This window comes from Lutjanus erythropterus, chromosome 10, assembly GCF_056507025.1.
Source record: "Lutjanus erythropterus isolate fLutEry1 chromosome 10, fLutEry1.hap2, whole genome shotgun sequence".
NCBI classification, from domain to species: Eukaryota; Metazoa; Chordata; class Actinopteri; order Lutjaniformes; family Lutjanidae; genus Lutjanus; species Lutjanus erythropterus.
In genome coordinates this window covers 30,371,038-30,389,613 of record NC_139326.1, presented here as the reverse complement: position 1 = coordinate 30,389,613, position 18,576 = coordinate 30,371,038, and the positions used below count along the sequence as shown (strand labels likewise).

Below are 18,576 nucleotides of genomic sequence, written 5' to 3'. Positions count from 1 at the left end.
AAAAACAGTAAGTTGAAAAAGAGGAAAGTTAAATTAGAGTCTGTACTATATAGCTGTGTAAATTTCATAATCTAGTAGTAGTAGGTGATTTATTTTATTTCGATTCTAGTTGTCACTTTCACAGATGAATAAGTAAATAACAATAAATAATAGCAACAATAGGCAAAAAAATCATTAAATTGACAGAAAATGTATCAGCTGAAGCTTTAGCTTATCATAGTTAGCTTCTTTTTTTTTTTTTTTACATAAAATGTTCTAATGGGTAACACTGTCACTCCTGGTTATAAGCTATATAAACACAAAACAAAAGACAAACAAACCAGGGGTTTCAAAAAGCAAAACAAATATTTAAAAAAATGCATCAAATGACCTATTGAGTGAAACATTGTGCTTACATGAGTATTCTTAGCTTCAGCATTGTAATTAATTTAGAGAAAAAGACTAAAGCAAGATGAAATAAAATAATAGGACGCCCGTAAAACATCACATATTGGCGAGTGTTGCAATGAAATACAGCTTGTGTTGAATTTAAATGAATTAATTACCGGCTCTTATTTTGAATATTTGGGCCGGAAGTACCGACTTGCCTCACTCTGGGAGACTTGACAGCACTTGTCCGGGAGCATTGAGCGCACACGTCGCTCTCTCCACTACATCGCACCACTGCGGTAGGAGCGGGGACAGCAGCAGCGGAGCGGAGGAGGGGGACCCGGCAGGCTCACTTCACTTGCTCCTGCACGAATAATAAAAAAAAAAAAAAAAAAAAAAAAAAAAAAAATCCAGGTGTCGAGGAGTGTGTCTCTCTGCCCACTTTCTTTCTCACAGACGAGGACTTTACCTGACAGGACATAAAACACCATCAGCTCGCAGGGCAAAATCCTACAGTCCAGCGAGAGCGCAGGAGGGAGAACTTTTGGCTTTGGCCCCGTGAATTTTTACCACATCTCACACACATAACCTTGGAAGTCAGAGCTGTTAATCGTGAGAGAGGATGGGACCGCTTCTCCTTTCCATCGCGCTGTGTTTCAGCGCCGCTGTCCCGCAGCATGTGAAAGGTGAGTGGGAAAGTGTTATTACGGTGGTCAAAACATCATTTTACGCGACCAGCCCAGTGGCGTGGGAGTATCACAAACTGATCAATAGCGGCAGGAGCATCTCTGGATACTGACTGGAGTGAATCGATCATTTTTAAACAGGGGAAGCCCACATGAATAGCAGCAAAAATGTACTGTGCGTCAGTGGATAGAGCCTGTATTGTTTGCGGAATAGGAGCAGCCTGTCAGCACGGTTTTACGCTTGTAATCTGTGCACGACTCGTTAGTTAATTGGTTTACTTGTCTTTAAATGACACTTGTTTGAGTCCATTTTATTTAATCCGTGCGTAATTTCTCTGTGGTAAGGGGCCAAATCAGCGCCAGGCGCGCACATTTTCAAGGTAGAAATGTGCACTGCTCCAGTATTTTGCGCGCCCTGACACACACTGATAATCTTCAGCTGTTTGCTGCTCTCCTCCTGTGTGATGCTTCCACGGGATACAAAGAAGCCGTGCGTCCCGATAGGCTACGACCCCGGTCGATTTTAAGACAGAAAGAACGCCACTTTCCTTTCTTTAACAAACTGAATTAAGAAAACAAGGTTAATGGAGAGATTTATCACAGACAGACCTAGATGCTATCACATGAAGGAGATGTGCTCCCTGTATTAGTGGCTTTGCTTTGCCATTATTGACACCAGGAGGAGGTCATTTGTGCACTGCAAGTCTAATGTAGAGTCTTATTAAAAACAGTCTGATGTAGAGATGAGATTGCAGGCTTATAGACGCTCCTGACCCACTGGATTCAAATTATCTCACATCCCCTCCTCCTCCAGAGCCCCTCTGTAAGTAGCATCTCCTTACCATTATTGAGAATTTCAGTTGTGCACTGCAAGTCTAATAAAGAGTCTTGCTTAAAAAAAAAAAAAAAAAAAAAAAAAAAAAAAAAAAAAAAAACTCAGTCTGCCTCATGTAGAGGGGAGACTGTTGAAAGCTTAAAGATGCACCTGACCCACTGGATTAAAATTATCTCACACCCCCCTCCTCCTCCTCCTGAGCCCCCTGTATTAGTTGGATTGCTTTACCATTATTGACTAGATTGACACCAGGAGAAGGTCAGTTGTGCACTGCACATGTAATATAGAGTCTTGCTAAATAAACTGTAATGTAGAGGTGAGATTGTTGAAAGCTTATAGATGCACCTGACCCAATGGTTTCAAATGATCTCACACCCCCTCCCCTTCCAGAACCTGCTGTATTAGTGGCTTTGCTTTACCATTATTGACTAGATTGACACCAGGAGAAGGTCAATTGTACACTGCACATCTAAAATAGTCTTTCTAAAAAGTATCAGACCAGCTTATGGAGAGGAGATTGTTGGAGCTTATAGACGCACCTGACCCACTGGATTCAAATGATCTCACGCCCCCCTCCTCCTCCAGAGTCCCTCTGTATTAGTGGCATTGCTTTACCATTATTGAGAAGGTCAATTGTGCACTGCAAGTTTAATACAGAGTCTTATGTAGAGAGGAGATTGTTGAAAGCTTATAGAGGCACCTGACCCACTGGATTCAAATGATCGCACATCCTCCTCCACCACCTCCAGTTTTCTGGTGATAGGAATATTTAAGCTGTATATTCTCCACGAATAGTGCCGAACAGTACCTGTGGGATTTGAGTAAAGAAAAAGCAGTGTAGCCCTTATGGAAGTGGGTCATGCCATCCTCCCTGTCTCTATTCATTTAGCAACATGCTCGCCTCAGGAGTCACACATGTCAGACAGACCCCTGTCTACACCAGAGAGAGCGCCTAAAGCAGAGTTTCTGAGGCTACCTTTAAGCCAGCTCACGAGTCAGCCCCGTTACAAGGCGGAATACTCCCTGCTAGGCTGGCATAATGAATGCAGGGGAGAAGCAGGGAGCCGTGGTGCCATGGGTCGACTTGTTTCAAGGCTCAGCGAGTTAAAAATACACCCTGAACTTGTCCCTCAATTAATCATATCCCAGTTAAATTTGTGGTATTGTGAAGGGATTTTTGTCCATCTGTTTCCAAACGGGGTACAGCTGCAGCCTCATCCACAGTGAGGAGCCGGTTTTGGGAGCAGATGGAGGTGGATGGAGGGTGTTAACAATATCTGAGCTGTGTGTGAGCATCCTTAGAGGCACAATGGTCACCCTGGCAGCTATTTACAGGGTTTCTGCAGGTCCTTTAAAAAGTCTTAAAGGGACAGTTCACCCCCAAATCAAAACTACATATTTTTCCTCTTACCTGGAGTGCTACTTATTTGTCTAGATTGTTTTGCTGTGAGTTGCAGAGTTTTTGAGGTATTGGCTATAGAGATGTCTGCCTTCTCTTGAATATAATGGAGCTAGTTGGCACACGGCTTGTGGGGCTCAAAGTGCCAAAAAAAAAATAAATAAATAAATAAAATAAATAAATAAAATAAATCTGAAAAATTCAACATCAGTGTCTCTTCCTGGAAATCATGACCTAGCTACTCAAGATAATCCACAGACCTTGTTGTGAGCAGTTTCATGTTGCAGTTATAGTAGAGAGATAGTAGTTCCAGTTCTGAAGAAAGACATGAACAATCTACACAATTTGCAATTTAGATTTTAAGCTCAACTGTCAGTTTAAAAAGTCATGTCATGTATAAGTCCTATTTTAGATCTTAAAATATCTTACATTTGATTTTGAATAAGACTTAAAAATGGATTGAATCATGAAGTTAAAGGAACTACAAGGAACTTTCATATTTCGTAGTGTTTCCCTTGTAATAACCACAAAATATAATTTCAAAAATAAGTTATCTAAATAAAAATCTCCAGGCTAAAGTACTACTCATTGTAACACTGACTTTAAATAAAAATCTAGAAAATCATACTGCTCACTGTAACTTTGACAGGGAAAATACAAAAACACTTATTTTATCTGATTTCAAGGAGAATACAACCCAGTGGCAGCCGTTAAGAGTGACTGTACAGAAAAAGATCATCTTTTCACTGAGGGTCTTGTTTGCTTATGTAGGTTATATAGAAATGTCAGCACTGAATTGAGACCTTTTCATAACCACTTATAAACTCCCTATAGTAGCTTGAAGGAAACTGCATTAACTTCTGTCTCATTGTAAATGTGTTTTTGGGCAAAGTTGATATTGATCATACTGTAACAAAACAAAACCACCACTGAACCAATAACCACAAGACAAACTGTCCATGTACTGTTCTGCCAGTATTGATGTAAAATAGGTCTTAAATTGCATGTCTATGTTAATGTATTGATACCTGTAGAAACCCTATATTGAAGCAACGTGACTTGTCTTTGGCATTTTTTCAGAGTCACCCTGAAAAGGGCCCCAAAGGTCAAACAGCATTCAAACTCCCTGTCATAAAGAAAAAAAATACAGAGAATGCATTGTGACGATGGGAAATCTTTTTGTAGTTATAAAAAAAAACTATATTATAGTTACCTTTTCTGGTTGGTCAAAGGTATCAGGTACCCTTAGAGATAGCTACTAACAAACACCCTATTGAGGATGTCACAGGGTGCCTCTGTCGTCTGACACAAATTGATGGGGTAGAAACATTCGCCTTCAGGTAAAACAGACTGCATTGTTCCAAGTCAGTGTGCAATACATCACTTCCTCTGGTTGGTTACTGGTGCTGACTCTCACACATTGTTTGGGAGTCTGCCTGTCCGCCTGGACAAAGCACATGACTGCACCAGTGGGCCCTCTGTATGGAAATGTAAGATGCTTTTGTGCTTGTTTAGAGAGTCAGTTTTAATGAATTAGATGCATCTTAATTTTAGTCTCAGTCTTGTTATAATGGCTGCGCAATTAGAGCCTTTTAGGCAAATGGACAGCCATCTGGAGAGGCGATGTGATTGTCTGCTATCGGTGAATCATGATTAGTGATAATATTGTTGGTCACTGTTCATTTTGCTCAGTGATTTCATTCACTCAGCAGCACAGATGAAGAAGCCTGTCATTTCTAGAGTGACTGTAGGTTTAGATTGGCTCTGTGAGTTGCTAATCATTCTCACAGACTGTTGATTTCTTGGGTAAAAAACTTAAAAAAAGGGAAAGATCAACTTCCTTGCTAGCAGCATGTGGTACATTTGGATAAACAATCGACCTGGAAGCAAATGAGAGGAGTGGAGATGTTGGCTGGATGTAACTTAATGCTGCCTGAATATCATGGGGCCATTGAACCTAAGACACAGTAAAGACTAATTCACTTACATTTTCCTTGGGCATATCATTTTACTGCTGTTCATGCACAGTTGGCTATAATAGTCGTGAGTTATTTAATGTATTGATCACAGCAGATATATGATCTCAGATTTGTAAACACATCACAGCAGCAGTACAGTATTGGCTAGAGCTGCAGTGATTATTTGATTAACTGATTAGTCAAACAATAGACAATAAAACAACTATTTTGATTATCAATTAATGATTTTTGTCTTTTTTTTTAAAAAAAGCAAATTGTCCAAACATGGGCTGGTTAAAGGGATAGGTGGGAGTATTTGAAGTGGGGTTGTATGAGGTTCTGTCTATTGTCAGTGTATTTCAGGAAGTAGATGGTGGTCAGCTTGCCTCCAGTTTGGAGAAGCAGCAGGAGTGTCAGTGTAGGAAGCTAAGCAGTGTGTCTGCTAAAAAAAAATCAATATCAGTCTGAATGTGTGTAATATTTAGAGTATTTTCCACACTATACCTTGCTGTCAGACAGCCATTTCCAACAGGAAACCACCGTTATATAATGTCACTACTATCAAGTATGTAGAAATGTTTTGTCATTCAATACAATGGTTTGATACCTTAGGAGTTAATGTCCAAGATGTGGTTTATTTTTTTATGTTGTAAAACTACTTTGAGTGTGTAAAAAGAAACTAAAGATTTGTTCAGTAATGTTAAATATAATTTTCATGTTTCATGAAAAAAAAAACTTTTGTTCAGGAACTGGTATCAAAGTCAAGGTACTGGTTCTGGTTTCAGGCATATTTGAATGACACCAAGCTCTACCAGCGTCCATTGGTAAAATCATCAATTGTACGTCATAAAACACAGGGGTTGCTGGTCTACAGCTGCCTCAACTGGTTAGTTATTTCAAGTCATTGTGTGCCTCTGGTGTTTTAAAAGGTTATGTCGGGTTCACCAAAGTCACAAAATAAGACAAACAAACTAAAAGATCGAGGCAGCAGTAGACCAGCAACTCCCATCATCTGTCAGGTAAAATCACTGTTTTTGACAAAGGCATCTGGTTGAGTGAGAAGGACTTTATTTAATGTTGGTTTCATGTTAGAAAACGCTGTCAGGCAGCAAGGTAAAGTGGTGACGATATTAAAAATATAGTGAATACTTAAACTGATATTGATTATTTTAAGGTGGGCTTTTTTAAGTGGCTAAACGACGTTTTGCCTCTAACTCTGTCCACAACAGTACATTGCTTAGCTTCCATATTGGTGCGCCTGTCTGCCAAGTACCTCGTACTGCCCTCCTTCAAATCATCTGAACTACCCTTCCAACCAGTATGTTTTTGCATTTTTTGCTTAAAAATCAATTCTGAAAATAATTGTTAGTTGCAGCCCTTGTATTGGTCTTTTCTACAGAAGTCTAAAAAGGTAAAAAAAAAACCCAAAAAAAAAACATCTTTCACATACATGTTAACTATACAATAATTGTTGAATTGTCCTTGAAAGATGCTGTATGTGTGCAGATGAAAACAATCTATATTTAAAACCTCATTACATTCACAACCCACAGAAGGTTAGGGTTGACGTATAGGTGACTTTTAGTAACAATGACCTGCAACCTACCTCTACAGTGCCCTTCACTCTGGTTTTAAATGGCACAGTCTTCAATCAGCAGAGAGAGGTCAGACCTCTGTCAGATCAGCAGCCATGATAACCAAAGAATCAAAGCAACTCATTCAACGACAACCCACACATACGGAAAAACAACACGGGTTATCAGAACATAGGAATCAACCTTCCCACAAAGCCTCTGCTGCTGCTGTTGTGACATTAGCTATGGTCTTTATTTTTCTCATGTATGCAGAGCTTGATTGGGCTATTCATTGTCATTGCAGATGTTCTTTAATCCCTTTAATAATTGAAGGAGAGTTCATTTGTCTCGTGTGCTGACAAGTTAATGGATACAGTGCTATTTGTCTTTGCTGTAGTCTGGCCTCTGTTGTCCTGCCTACATTTCATGCTTGACTTATTGGGAGGGCACTAGAGGGACAGTTATAGAGGTTGCAAGGACACACACTGTGGAAGTGCTTACCAGAGAACTTAATATGGCCCTGAGATGAGGATGGGCAGCACAGTGGTAAAATAAGTTGTTTGAGCCACAACACAGTCAGACAGAAACAAAATGACTTTATCACTGTTGTTTTGTTATGTCCTTGTATCTGATTTTCTCCCTTGTAACTAAGTATCGCCTGACTTCTAATAAATCAGGTTTTCTACACCTTTTCAAAAGTCAAATTCAAGTATTTTTTAAGCATTTTCAAGTTGTATTTTCAATCTCTTCCAGCAGTCGTAAATTACATATTAATATATATGTACATATGTATATATATACTAAAAATGATTATTTTCACTCTTTAATCACATTAATCAGATTCTGTTGTGCTCGTTATCATGTTTCATGATAGAAATCTACAAAAAGGTGACAAATTGAAGGAAAACATAACAAAGTTTCAAAATGTGTCACGCTCTCTCTGACTTATTTCTTCATCTAAAAAGCAAGCTAACTAGTCAGATAGTGACTTTTGAAAGTAGTGTAATTGCAATTTCAAGCTGTTTCAAGCACTTTTCACATTGGCGCTACAGATGGAAATGAGCTAAATCTAGTGCAGCCATGTTTTCATTTCTTGTAAATTATCAATGTGATTTCACACTGTCCTTTTATAAATCAAACTAAATGTCAAACTTTCATTTCAACCTTTCATTTTCAAACCTTGAGAACAAAAGTCAAAGTTCAAGTGTTTTCAAGGATTTCCAGCACCCGTACGAACCCTGACAAATGTGTCACTATATAACCAATATTGGTGTTGGTGACATACTGTGCTTTAGGCCCAGTTCTAGGTTTTTAAAGGTGACTTCAAGCTTATCAGCTGTACATTTGTACGTCAGAGAGAGAAAGGAAACACCATTCAGATAAAAGTCAGACACAAAGAACGATAAGCAGTAAAAATAGCCTCTTTTCACAGCAGACTTTTCCTGTATTTCCCTAATCCTTAAATCAATGTCTGATGTTTCTATTCACAAAACTCTGGAAACACTGATTCTGAATTTTCCCAGACACTTTAAAGGTCCAACGCTTACTAAAAGCAGCATGCAACATTATGATGGCCAGCTTAAGCAGAGATCTTCTTAGCATTCTCTTAATGCTAGTGTCAAAATTCAGACCTTGACTGTACCAGGAAGGGAAAAAAAAGGCGGACAGAGCACTCTGAAACTGTAAAAAGATTAATGTGCGTTTGTAGTGTCACTTCAGATTGAGCGTACTTCAGTGAAGAACATGCAGCAGCCCACCCTGTCATAGTTTGAGCATTAATAAGACCACATGCTGGTTTTAAGTAATCCCACTCGGTCACGATTAATGACTCAACTTTGGGAGGCACAAGCAGGCCCACAGTGTGTGTGTGGCAAAAATATAGCAGATAATGAAGTTATATGATATCTTGTTTGAAATACATGAACTGTGAAAGCAGTAACATATTGCTTGAGATTGTTCAGGAGTTTTCTGAGGCTAACTACTTTATTGACTCAGGTCTTATAAAAAGAAATACAATATAAAGATATATCCAAGCCAACCAGACAGAACGCATTTAGCCTGCAGTAGATAAGGTGATTTTATGGTACACTTGGCCTTTAATTGTTGCTTAGACAAACCATTTTTTAAAAGCAATATGCTGAAGCGTACATTTGCACATTATTCAATATTAATGTACAGTAGCTAATCTTGCTGTCAGTGGATGGTGATATGTGTTGGAACAATGGTCCAATGCATTGGTTCTCAAACAGGGGATTGGGACCCCCAAGGGGGTCATGACACAATTTCTGGGGGTCACCAGATGGTTGTAAAGAATAAACTAACATACTGTGGCAAGCAGCATCAAATAAAGACCAGAAAGCAGCTCTCAGCAACATAAAGACATTCACCATCGGGGAGAAAGATTTAAAAGTATGCAAAATACAGAAAGAAGAAGAAATGTAACAGCCACTGCACTATTGATGAAAACTATAGACCTGCACAAAAGTGAGAATTGGCAACATAAATGGGGGTCATATTTTAGTCTGGGGTTTTGGGAGCTTTCATGTCATTCCTGAACAGTCTCAGGCAGACAGGCAGGGAGGTCACAGACAACAATCTGATTTTTCTTGGGGGTCCCAACTCGAAAAGGTTGAGAATCACTGGTCTAATGACTGAGACTTGTGATGAATACAACATCAGAAAGTTTGTGTATTACATTACCCAACATCCTTTGCTTCTTAAGATTGCAACACTTTACTTTAAACCCCCTTCATGGTTAAAGGTACATTTTCCAGTGCACAAAACTGTACAACGATTATAATTTCCCCCATGAGGTTATATTGTCATATTGTGACACCTGTTTTACTTGTCATTCATTATCTGTTCATAGACCAGTCTCTACTCTCCACTTCTTAGAGACCAGTGTTATAGTTGTTGAAAGACATTTAAACATTTTTAAATTAACACCTCTATTGAGTAATAACTGCATTGGTGCATGTTCTAAACTTTGATGAACTTCATTAAATGTTTAGATGGTGCTTATAAAAGTTAATCATGGAGGTTAAAGTGGTACCAAACAAACTCAAAAACATGGCACAAGATTTCCACGTGTTAAAGTTTAGCAGACAGCCTGTTTAAATTTTCTCACTGGTTAAGAAGTTTGTGAGAACAGTGTTGCAGATCATGATTAAGAGCCAATTGAAGCAGTTAACCACATTCTTCAAACACCAAATTGTAATATAAACGCAGTCTCTCGCCATGTGCCATGCTTGATGAACACTGGACACTGTCCTACAGAGCATGATAACAACTCACTTAGTGCGTTATCTTTTTCAAACAAATGGGATCACACCATCTGGGGGTAAACAACATCATTAATCCACAGCAGTCACATTTTGTGACCAACACTAGCAGTGCTGGCAGCAGCAGCCTGCTCTCCTTGCAGGTTAACGTCCACAAACCTGTACTGAATGTGACGCAGTGTATTGCTCTGGTCAAGGTGTGTTACATAGCCATGCATATAACCTTATGTCCATTATTATTTCTATCAGATTCTGACAAACTGCAAAGGCTTTATGAGATGTCATCTGGATACTCACTTTTCATGGACAAACCCACAACTTTTTGGTGATGCTGAGGCTCTGTATGACTGACGACTAAATATTGATTACACACTTAGACAGTAGGGGCAGTGGGCTCATAATGTCTGAACAGTGCATAAGCCTACTGACATCCAGACATCTTGAAGGTGCGTGGTTTGTTGAGGCGGTGGTATATGTCTGGACAAATTGACTGTAATGTGGTGTTGAAATAAAGTTTTAAACTCATGGTATTGAACAGTATTCCTTGAAATTAATCTTGATAGCAGAAAGTCAAAGCTAATCACTACACAGTTACTCAACTGGTAAGACTAAAAGCTGTGTTGAAGATGAACAGCACATTTTAATTTAATCGATTACATTGGCTTCTGGCTGCACTAGGGGAATATGAGAATATGACTGAAATTACTTTCAAATAATTATTGAAAAAGTCATAGTCTTATGTAATACAATTATACAGTATACATTTATCACATTGTGTGATAAGGCTTAATATAGAGGCAGGGGTAAATACTCATTAGTCTCAATGAGTTCACATACAAACACAAACATAGGTTTATGTTTAATTAAGGTGCCGACACTACAATACCTTCATAATGCTTATTGCAATAAGCAGAATTAGGCTGCACTGTGTTAGCTTCTATTTTTTTCTAAATAACACTAGAGGTGGTTACGCTGCATTGTGATAAGTGCATTAGAACACATTACTTCAGTCTTCTCTACCATCCACACACTAGTCTCAAATACGATGAACATTTTTTAAATCAACATTTAAATAAGATCAGTTCTTAATCTGAGAAATACAATCGAAAGAAATTTATATAGGCCTCGTTTCTAAAGCTGTGTTCCCTGTCCTCACTCTACTTCTTTTGCCTGTACATGAAATGAGAAAGCTCACATTTAATCATCCTCTGTTTATGTTATCTTATACAGTATAATTACTTTGCATCTACCAGTATATATCTATATCTATCTGCTCTGTGCATGCCAAACTGTTTTGTATTTTCAATAAGACTTAGGAGGCAAAGGTCCAGCTGAAGCAATTTGCTGTTCACTGCAAACAAAAAGCATTTCAGGTTAAAACCTGCAGACTGCACCAACAACCGTGCCATGTAATTACTGTGTAAATGAGTATTTTTGCTTTTTTAAATGTTTTGTTCTGTAAAACACCTGCCTTTATGCACAAAAAGTAAGTCAGAGTGTTAAGATATCTCTAGATGGCGAGTGCAAGTTTGTGGATGTGTGTGTGTGTGTGTTTGCATGTGTAGGAAGGGAGCTGTGAGGCAGGAATGCAAAGCTCACTGACAAGCATCAGGGTGGATTTTCATCGCATTCCTTATGCGAGCCAAGCACAATTTTTGCATTGTGCTGTGAGTGGATACCAAGCGCTTTGGACCCACCCTTTTTGTCAGTGAGGTGTCAGAACAGCATCAGGCATTCATTATCAGTGTTGGCCAAGAGTGAAAGAGTCCACCTTTGCACAGCAGATCAATAAGCAGAATAAATTATTTTGGATTAAGTGCGGAACTGCAGCAGCCTGTAAATCTGAGGAGGTGTGAGCAGTTTCAGCCTGTTAAAGCTTTATTGTGAGACCAAAAGCTTTAAGACAGTGAGATTAACATTGAAATGTCACTTTTTCAGAGATTTTAAAGCTTATACATGGATTCAGTGACTCATGGACCTTTGAATGTTTTATCTTTACACAATAAGCCAGCTCCTGACACATTTTTGCGATGTAATATCTGTTTTGTGTGAGGATATAAATGCCTTTTATGTCAAGAATATGAGTGTGTGTTTGCAATTTATACAGTTTTCCCATCTCTCAAAGACTCTTTGCTGATAATGTGTGTGTAATGCTTGCAGTTTTATAGCATTGTCAGGTGTGTGTGGGGCATCCAGGCTCTTATTAGGTTTGAAAGGAGAGGAGATTTTGTGGCTAATTTTTCAAATAAACCCAAAGCCTGCAACATTTATGCTTGTATTTATTGGACAAGCATCTTTTAGTTGCCACAGACGGAAGTTAAGCCTGCTTTAGTGAAAATAAGATTGTGGAGTTAGAGCAATGAGCTTTGCTTTGGTCTGATAAAGTCTCTCCGTTGGGCTCTGGAACGCCACTGCATTTTCAGTAAGCCCAATCTACTTATTTGAGATCAGATGGGTGCAGGTGGCTTAAGGTCTTACCACCAACAAGCCCTAAGGAGATGTAGGCTACTAATTCCTATTCTAGAGGCATATTTCAATCATGAGTCCCCCATGTAACAGTCTACACACCAGGGTTAAAAGACTAACTTAACCCTTTTCTCCGTTTGCATGAATGGACTTTACTGCGCTAGGTGCAATCTATCTTTAACTCCATCTCCATTCATGTGTTGTTCTGATCACTGATGGACTCGGGGGGGTGTTGCCTCCCCTTGTGCCCCTGCGTTGGGAGAAAAAAAAGCTGCAGAAGTGTCCTCTTGGATGCTTCTTGAGTGCCCTTTATGATGTCTTTCCGTTTCTAGTGGACAAAATGTGATTAAGTACACTCTTGGGTGCCTCTCCTTTGGAGCAAACATGATAAAGTGCCCAGTTGGGTGCCCTTCCAGTGGAGAAAATGTGATGCAGGGCCCTTTAGGGCGCTCTTTGAGTAGACCAAATGTGGTGAAGTGCCCTCTAAGGTACCTTTCCAGCAGACAAAATTTTGTAAAGTCCACCTTAGGGTAGCCCCTCTACGTGCTTCTAAATTGTTAAAAAGTCAGTAGTTCCTTGTATTCTTCTATGATGAAGATGTAGTGGTTGATGTTCTTACAGTCACATAATAAAACAGTTTCAATTTAAACCAGGAATTTGAACTCTTTCACCATAAATGCATCATGAATACTAGTGTGCTGGTGCTCCACTGCACTCCACTGGTGCCCTTATTATTTTTTCACCCCTGCACCACAAATAGCCGCCACTGATTCAGATTAGATGCATCTTTTACTTCATGCACGCTAATAGATACAGGCCTTGTTTAAGGATTTGTTTGCATATTTGATATCATTCTCAGACTCATCAGCTCTGCAGTTTACAGCATTTCAACGTACATTTGAAAATGTCAATACCTGTACTGATGATGCCGTGTTATTTTCTGTGTGTGTGTGTGTGTGTGTGTGTAGCTGTGTGGGTTTGTGTGCTGGAAGCTTGGAGAAGTAACCCAGAAATGTCATTACACAAAGTCTAGGCAGCAATTCTGGCTCTTCTGCACAGTGTGGATGAGCATCCGTACTTCAGTCGTTTGCCAAAAGACAAAAACAACATCACTTTATTTATCATGTCAGCCAGCCTGCTTTTATACTAAATTGTGCTGAATGCCAACAAGGGGGTGTTTGGTGAGTGATTGAGAGCAAGACGGTGCATGTCTGTGAAAAGAAATGTAAAATTTGTTCTTGATATGTTGGTTGATATTAATCATCTGTAAATGCCAGATTTCAACTGAGAGCCTGTTTTCTGAGTCAAAAATGAACAAACTACCCTGGATTAGTGCCAAGTACTTTTCAGTTGGCTTATTTGAGGTAATGGCATAAAGTGTATGCTATCCATTGAGGAGTGAAGTGCAATTTTTTTTAAGCGGAATATCTCCAGTCCAGATGTTTTAGATTACCCTTGGGGTATGTAATACCAGACACAGGAGAGAGAGAAGGAGGGAGAGAAAGAGACAGAGCTGAAAGTCAGGATGAAAATCCCCTTTAATGTGAAGTTCAATGAACGGCAACCACTCACCTTCAAACTTCAAAGTAAAGCCCATTAGAAAAGTGGGGAAAAAAAGATCATCTTCCCTGCTGTGTAATCACAGTCCATTGTCACTTATAAAAAGGCCAAGGGGTTGCAACAAGTTGCACCATTTTTGTAATTGTTAGGTACAGGCATGAAACTGATGATTAGATTACTTTTTTATCCAGATTCTCATTTTAGGGGCATATGAGGCAATCATAGGAAAACTGTAGTCCTAATAAACTGAAGCATGTACAATGAAGTTCCTCTGATACTGAGTGACATCAAGTGACAAGGCAGCCCTCACAGTCACCACTCAAAGACAGAGACACAAAGAGCAGCATGATTGCTGGTCTTCCGAACTTGTTGACAGGAAGAAGTTGAATTTATTTATTTATTTAAAGTCCACATGAAATGGAAATCAGAGTGCTATTTGCTTCTGCATGCAAAGACAAACAGCTAATTCAACACCCCCAAGCCATTCAGATACAGACAGCAGTCCATTAACCTGGCTGACTCTTCCCGGACTGGGAGTTTCCAGTGAACATGGCGAGACTGGGACTGAACACCGCCTCCAGGACTGACAGGGTCTACGGTGCAAAGCTGGGGGCTGAGTCAGCTAACTTAGCTGCATGGTTCATCAAACTAATGGCAGTTAGTGGTTTAGCAACAAATAAAGCTGTATTTCCATCAGAGAAGTCTAGCTAAAAGCTAAAAAGCTAGCTAACGTTAGCTAGCTACTCAAGCAGTCCATTGTAAAATGCCTTGAACATTCTCCTCTGTCACAGATGCCACTTTGCCCCAAATTAATTAGCCAGCAGGCTTGTAATCACAGTATTTTGGGGAAACAGAACAAGGTTTGAGGTAGCAAACATCTTGGAAGACGCACTGACATATCATACTGTTGCTAGCTAGCTAACTAATGAATCATATAGATATACCCTTAGCTCTGCACCACTAAACACTAAAGCTTGATTGACAGGTGAATGCTCTGATATAATTGACTAAAACTGGTTGGTTCTAGCTTACATAAGCATGTGTCATATTTTGTTTTACATGAAGAAAACAGGATTGGATTTTCCACGATTTTATTATTGTTATAATTTGCATATGTTGTTAAATAGGTGCACAATATGACTGGGTATGCGATTTAAAGGATTAAAAAGGCATTTTTCATTTCATCTAGACTTTAATGCCACTGGGTATTATGACACTGTTTAGCAATGGACGGTATTCAATTTGTTCTTCAGCTGGAAAGATTCTTTTAATTTTAACTCAATAATAAAATCGAGGACAAGCCGTGTGTTTTGTTGTCACTTGTATAGGTTATGTCACTGTCTATTTACAGTGCAGGGACATCAGTTTAAAGAATAGGTCTGAGGGGTTTTTACAGTTGAAAAGCTTTATCCATGAACTGAACAACTGTCTAGACATTACCAACCATTTCTTCAAAATTATATTCTAAACAGATATTTCTCACATTCTGTTTTGTTTCTGTGTTGTACATCCAAGCTAATTCCACTGACATGATTTATCATGCTGAACGCTGTTGTGCTTTTTCTGTTTTGCTTCTAAACTAGGTAGTTTGACAGTATGGTCTCTGTATTATTCACCACTGTTTGAGGTATATGAAATATTTACTAGTGTGATCTTTCTAACCTGCCTCAGCTGTTCTAGGTAGGAGTGCTCCACTGCAGAAGAAGGCGAAATCATACTGAAGTACAGTGTGAGCGCTACGCTTGTAAATCCTGCACTGTATCTAGTATTGAAGCTGTGAGGTGCCTGACAAGTTAAATTAGCAGCTGAAGAAGTTCAAAAGTTTAAATCACAGAGCATATTTTTATCCAGGTTTTTTTGCCTTGAAGAGGAATCTTTGTGGGATGTCTCACCATCTCTTTCTCACTGTTTCTTTCTGGCTGTCTACCACTTTCTCACATACACAGAAACTCTAGAAGTTATAATTATAACACATCAAACCACAGTTCTTAGGTGACTGCTGCAGCTGTGCGAGGATTTGGTTTGATGTTATGAATAACACTATCAGACTGCACTGTGTATTGGATTGTGAAGTATATGCTTATATCACATATTTCTGCAAGTGTGTTCAATGCTGTCTTTCAGTTACACATCAATTATTCATTTACAGGATGTGTGTAAAGTGTTATTTGCATTCTCCTGCTCTGTTTTGCTTCTACTACTAAAATTAAAGTGACACAAAATAATCACTGAGAAATAGCTACAGTATAATATTTTTGATTTTCAGTAATCACCCGTGGCTGTACATTATCACTCACGAAGCTTCTGTACACCGAGCCTTGTCTTGCTCAACACTCAGGCTCTTAGAGTAAGTAGTGCCTGCTGCATGAAATTCACTGACCAAGGGGTAAGCAGGATGAAAAAATTCAATTTGTCAAGGCCTGCCCTTTTCAGTACACACAATGCACAGCTTAGGCCAGCGAGTGTGAAGTATAAGTGGAGCGAGGATCAGACGATATTTTATAACTACTTCTTCATGTACTTCTAACATGCATATGGTGGAGGGCAATAACACATGCTGTTTCCCTGTAACATTTGTACACTTTAAATTGCCTTAACCAGAAAAGTGTGAAAAACCTGCTATGCAAGAAATAGTAGTGTTTGTCAGCCGTATAGGTGACCATATAATACTAATAACAATAATAATGATGAACTTTAATGTTGGAGGGGGCTTGAATCATCCTGAAAGGGTTTATTTTACAATAATCAGCCGCTCATTTTAATTTCTGACAGACAGGATGGAGGATGGTTATTTTTGCCTTCCTCACTGTTTCTTCACTGTTTTTTAAAGGCAAATATATTTTTGTGTCCCCGGCATATCACTGATACTGCAAGGATGTTTAAAGGACCAGTGGACAACTCTCCTCACCCTCCCCTTCCAAGTGTGTGGGAGAACTGACTTATGAATATTCTATAATATATGTGATATTATATTCCATTTCTGCCATATTCTTCCATAGATACCCATAAATCTTACACACTGGACCTTTAAGGATTATGTACTATGTGCAAGATGACATTCAGAAGAGCTTATAAAGGAACAGTTTGACATTTTGGGGGAATACTCTTGTGCAAGCATTAGATGAAAAGATTAATATCATTTTCATATTTGCCTTTTCAATGTGTTTATTCTAGGGCTTACACCTTCTGGTTGGTTGGATAGTTTGTTGATCGATATGCTTTTATTCACCCAGATTGTCATTGATTGGACAGTTGCTGGTGTTACTTCAATAAGGAGAGAAGTGCTGCTTAATCCATTATTGTACCCAGACATGATGTATTTTATTTTTGATTGAGGCTATATTTACTGAATATTTACTTGGCTCCAAACTACTTGGCACCATGGCAAAGAATCAGCACAAATCTCTACATCTGCCTCCAGCCTCAGAGGACAGAAGAGTTTGAGTCAATAAAAAGTTTACTTTTGATGACTGCATGTGTGGATTTTACTTTGTCTGGCAGCTTTCTCAATGAGGGTCAGCTAGTAGCTGTATATGACCTGACTTCAAACTCCATAGCTATAAGTTTTGCCATATTTTATGTTTTTTTAGTGTTTATTTTGTATGTTGTATTTCCTGTTGAATTTGGCATTAGCATGTAGCTAATTTGTCTATCCCAACTGGCAGTGGAGATGTTGGACTAATGCTGTAATATTGAGGGTCAGTCAAGAGAAGCTGTGTGAACATCAAGCCTCACTTGAAGCAATTAAATAACAGGAGTAGTTGGTCGGATACCGGTAACTGTTTTAGCATGTTACTTTTTATAAAACTTAAACTGCAGAGCAAGCTGTGATAGCTTTGTTAGTTATCATCAGTGTGTGAGTGTTTGTGTTGTTGCTGTATGTAAATTTATTTGGTGAATGTGCCTTAAAGGTAACAGTATAGCTGAATGTGAAAAAAAGGTCAAACTGCAGGAATTAATTTGCTTGGCAATACTGTGAAACTTTGGTTAGCAGTTATTTAGGTAAGCAGGTAGAGCACACTGAGTGCACTGTAGCTGATTTTGTTAATCTAGAGATTACATGCATTTTTTTCTCCCCCATCGATCAATTGATTTGGTTTAAGAATAGGCAGAATTTCAGTCAACCAAGACTTTCTTTGGTTGACTACAGCCTTTGTTTAATCTGTATAATTTTATTTCTCAAAATCACCTGGACTGTGCCAAGCAACCAGATGCCAGATGACGGATTAAACAAACAAGATATAATTACTGAGATTTAGAGATGCTGGTAGCCAAATTTTGGTTCCTTCAGACAGAATCTGACTAGTTGTTTCCCCTTGTTTCCAGTCTTTTTACTAAGCTAAGCTAACCAAGCTCCTGGCTCCAGCTACATGTTGATCAGACAGATGTGAAAGTGACTTGGATCTTGTCATCTAACTCTAGTCATAAGGGAATTAGCATATGTCCCA

The 18,576-nt window shown here is 38.9% G+C and overlaps 1 protein-coding gene across 2 annotated transcripts in view; it reads left to right on the top strand.

Moving 5' to 3' along the window:
* The first annotated feature begins 407 nt into the window (after nucleotides 1-407).
* Nucleotides 408-18,576, top strand: part of edil3a (EGF like and discoidin domains 3a) — a 165,976-nt gene continuing 147,807 nt past the window's right edge. Inside the window, exon 1 of one of the 2 annotated variants that reach the window (XM_084729008.1) lies at nucleotides 408-1,055. In XM_084729008.1, the coding sequence (XP_084585134.1) occupies nucleotides 992-1,055 (64 nt within the window). In that variant the 5' untranslated portion in view covers nucleotides 408-991. The remainder of the gene's footprint in view (nucleotides 1,056-18,576) is intronic. The other variant, XM_084729007.1, reaches the window with a different exon arrangement.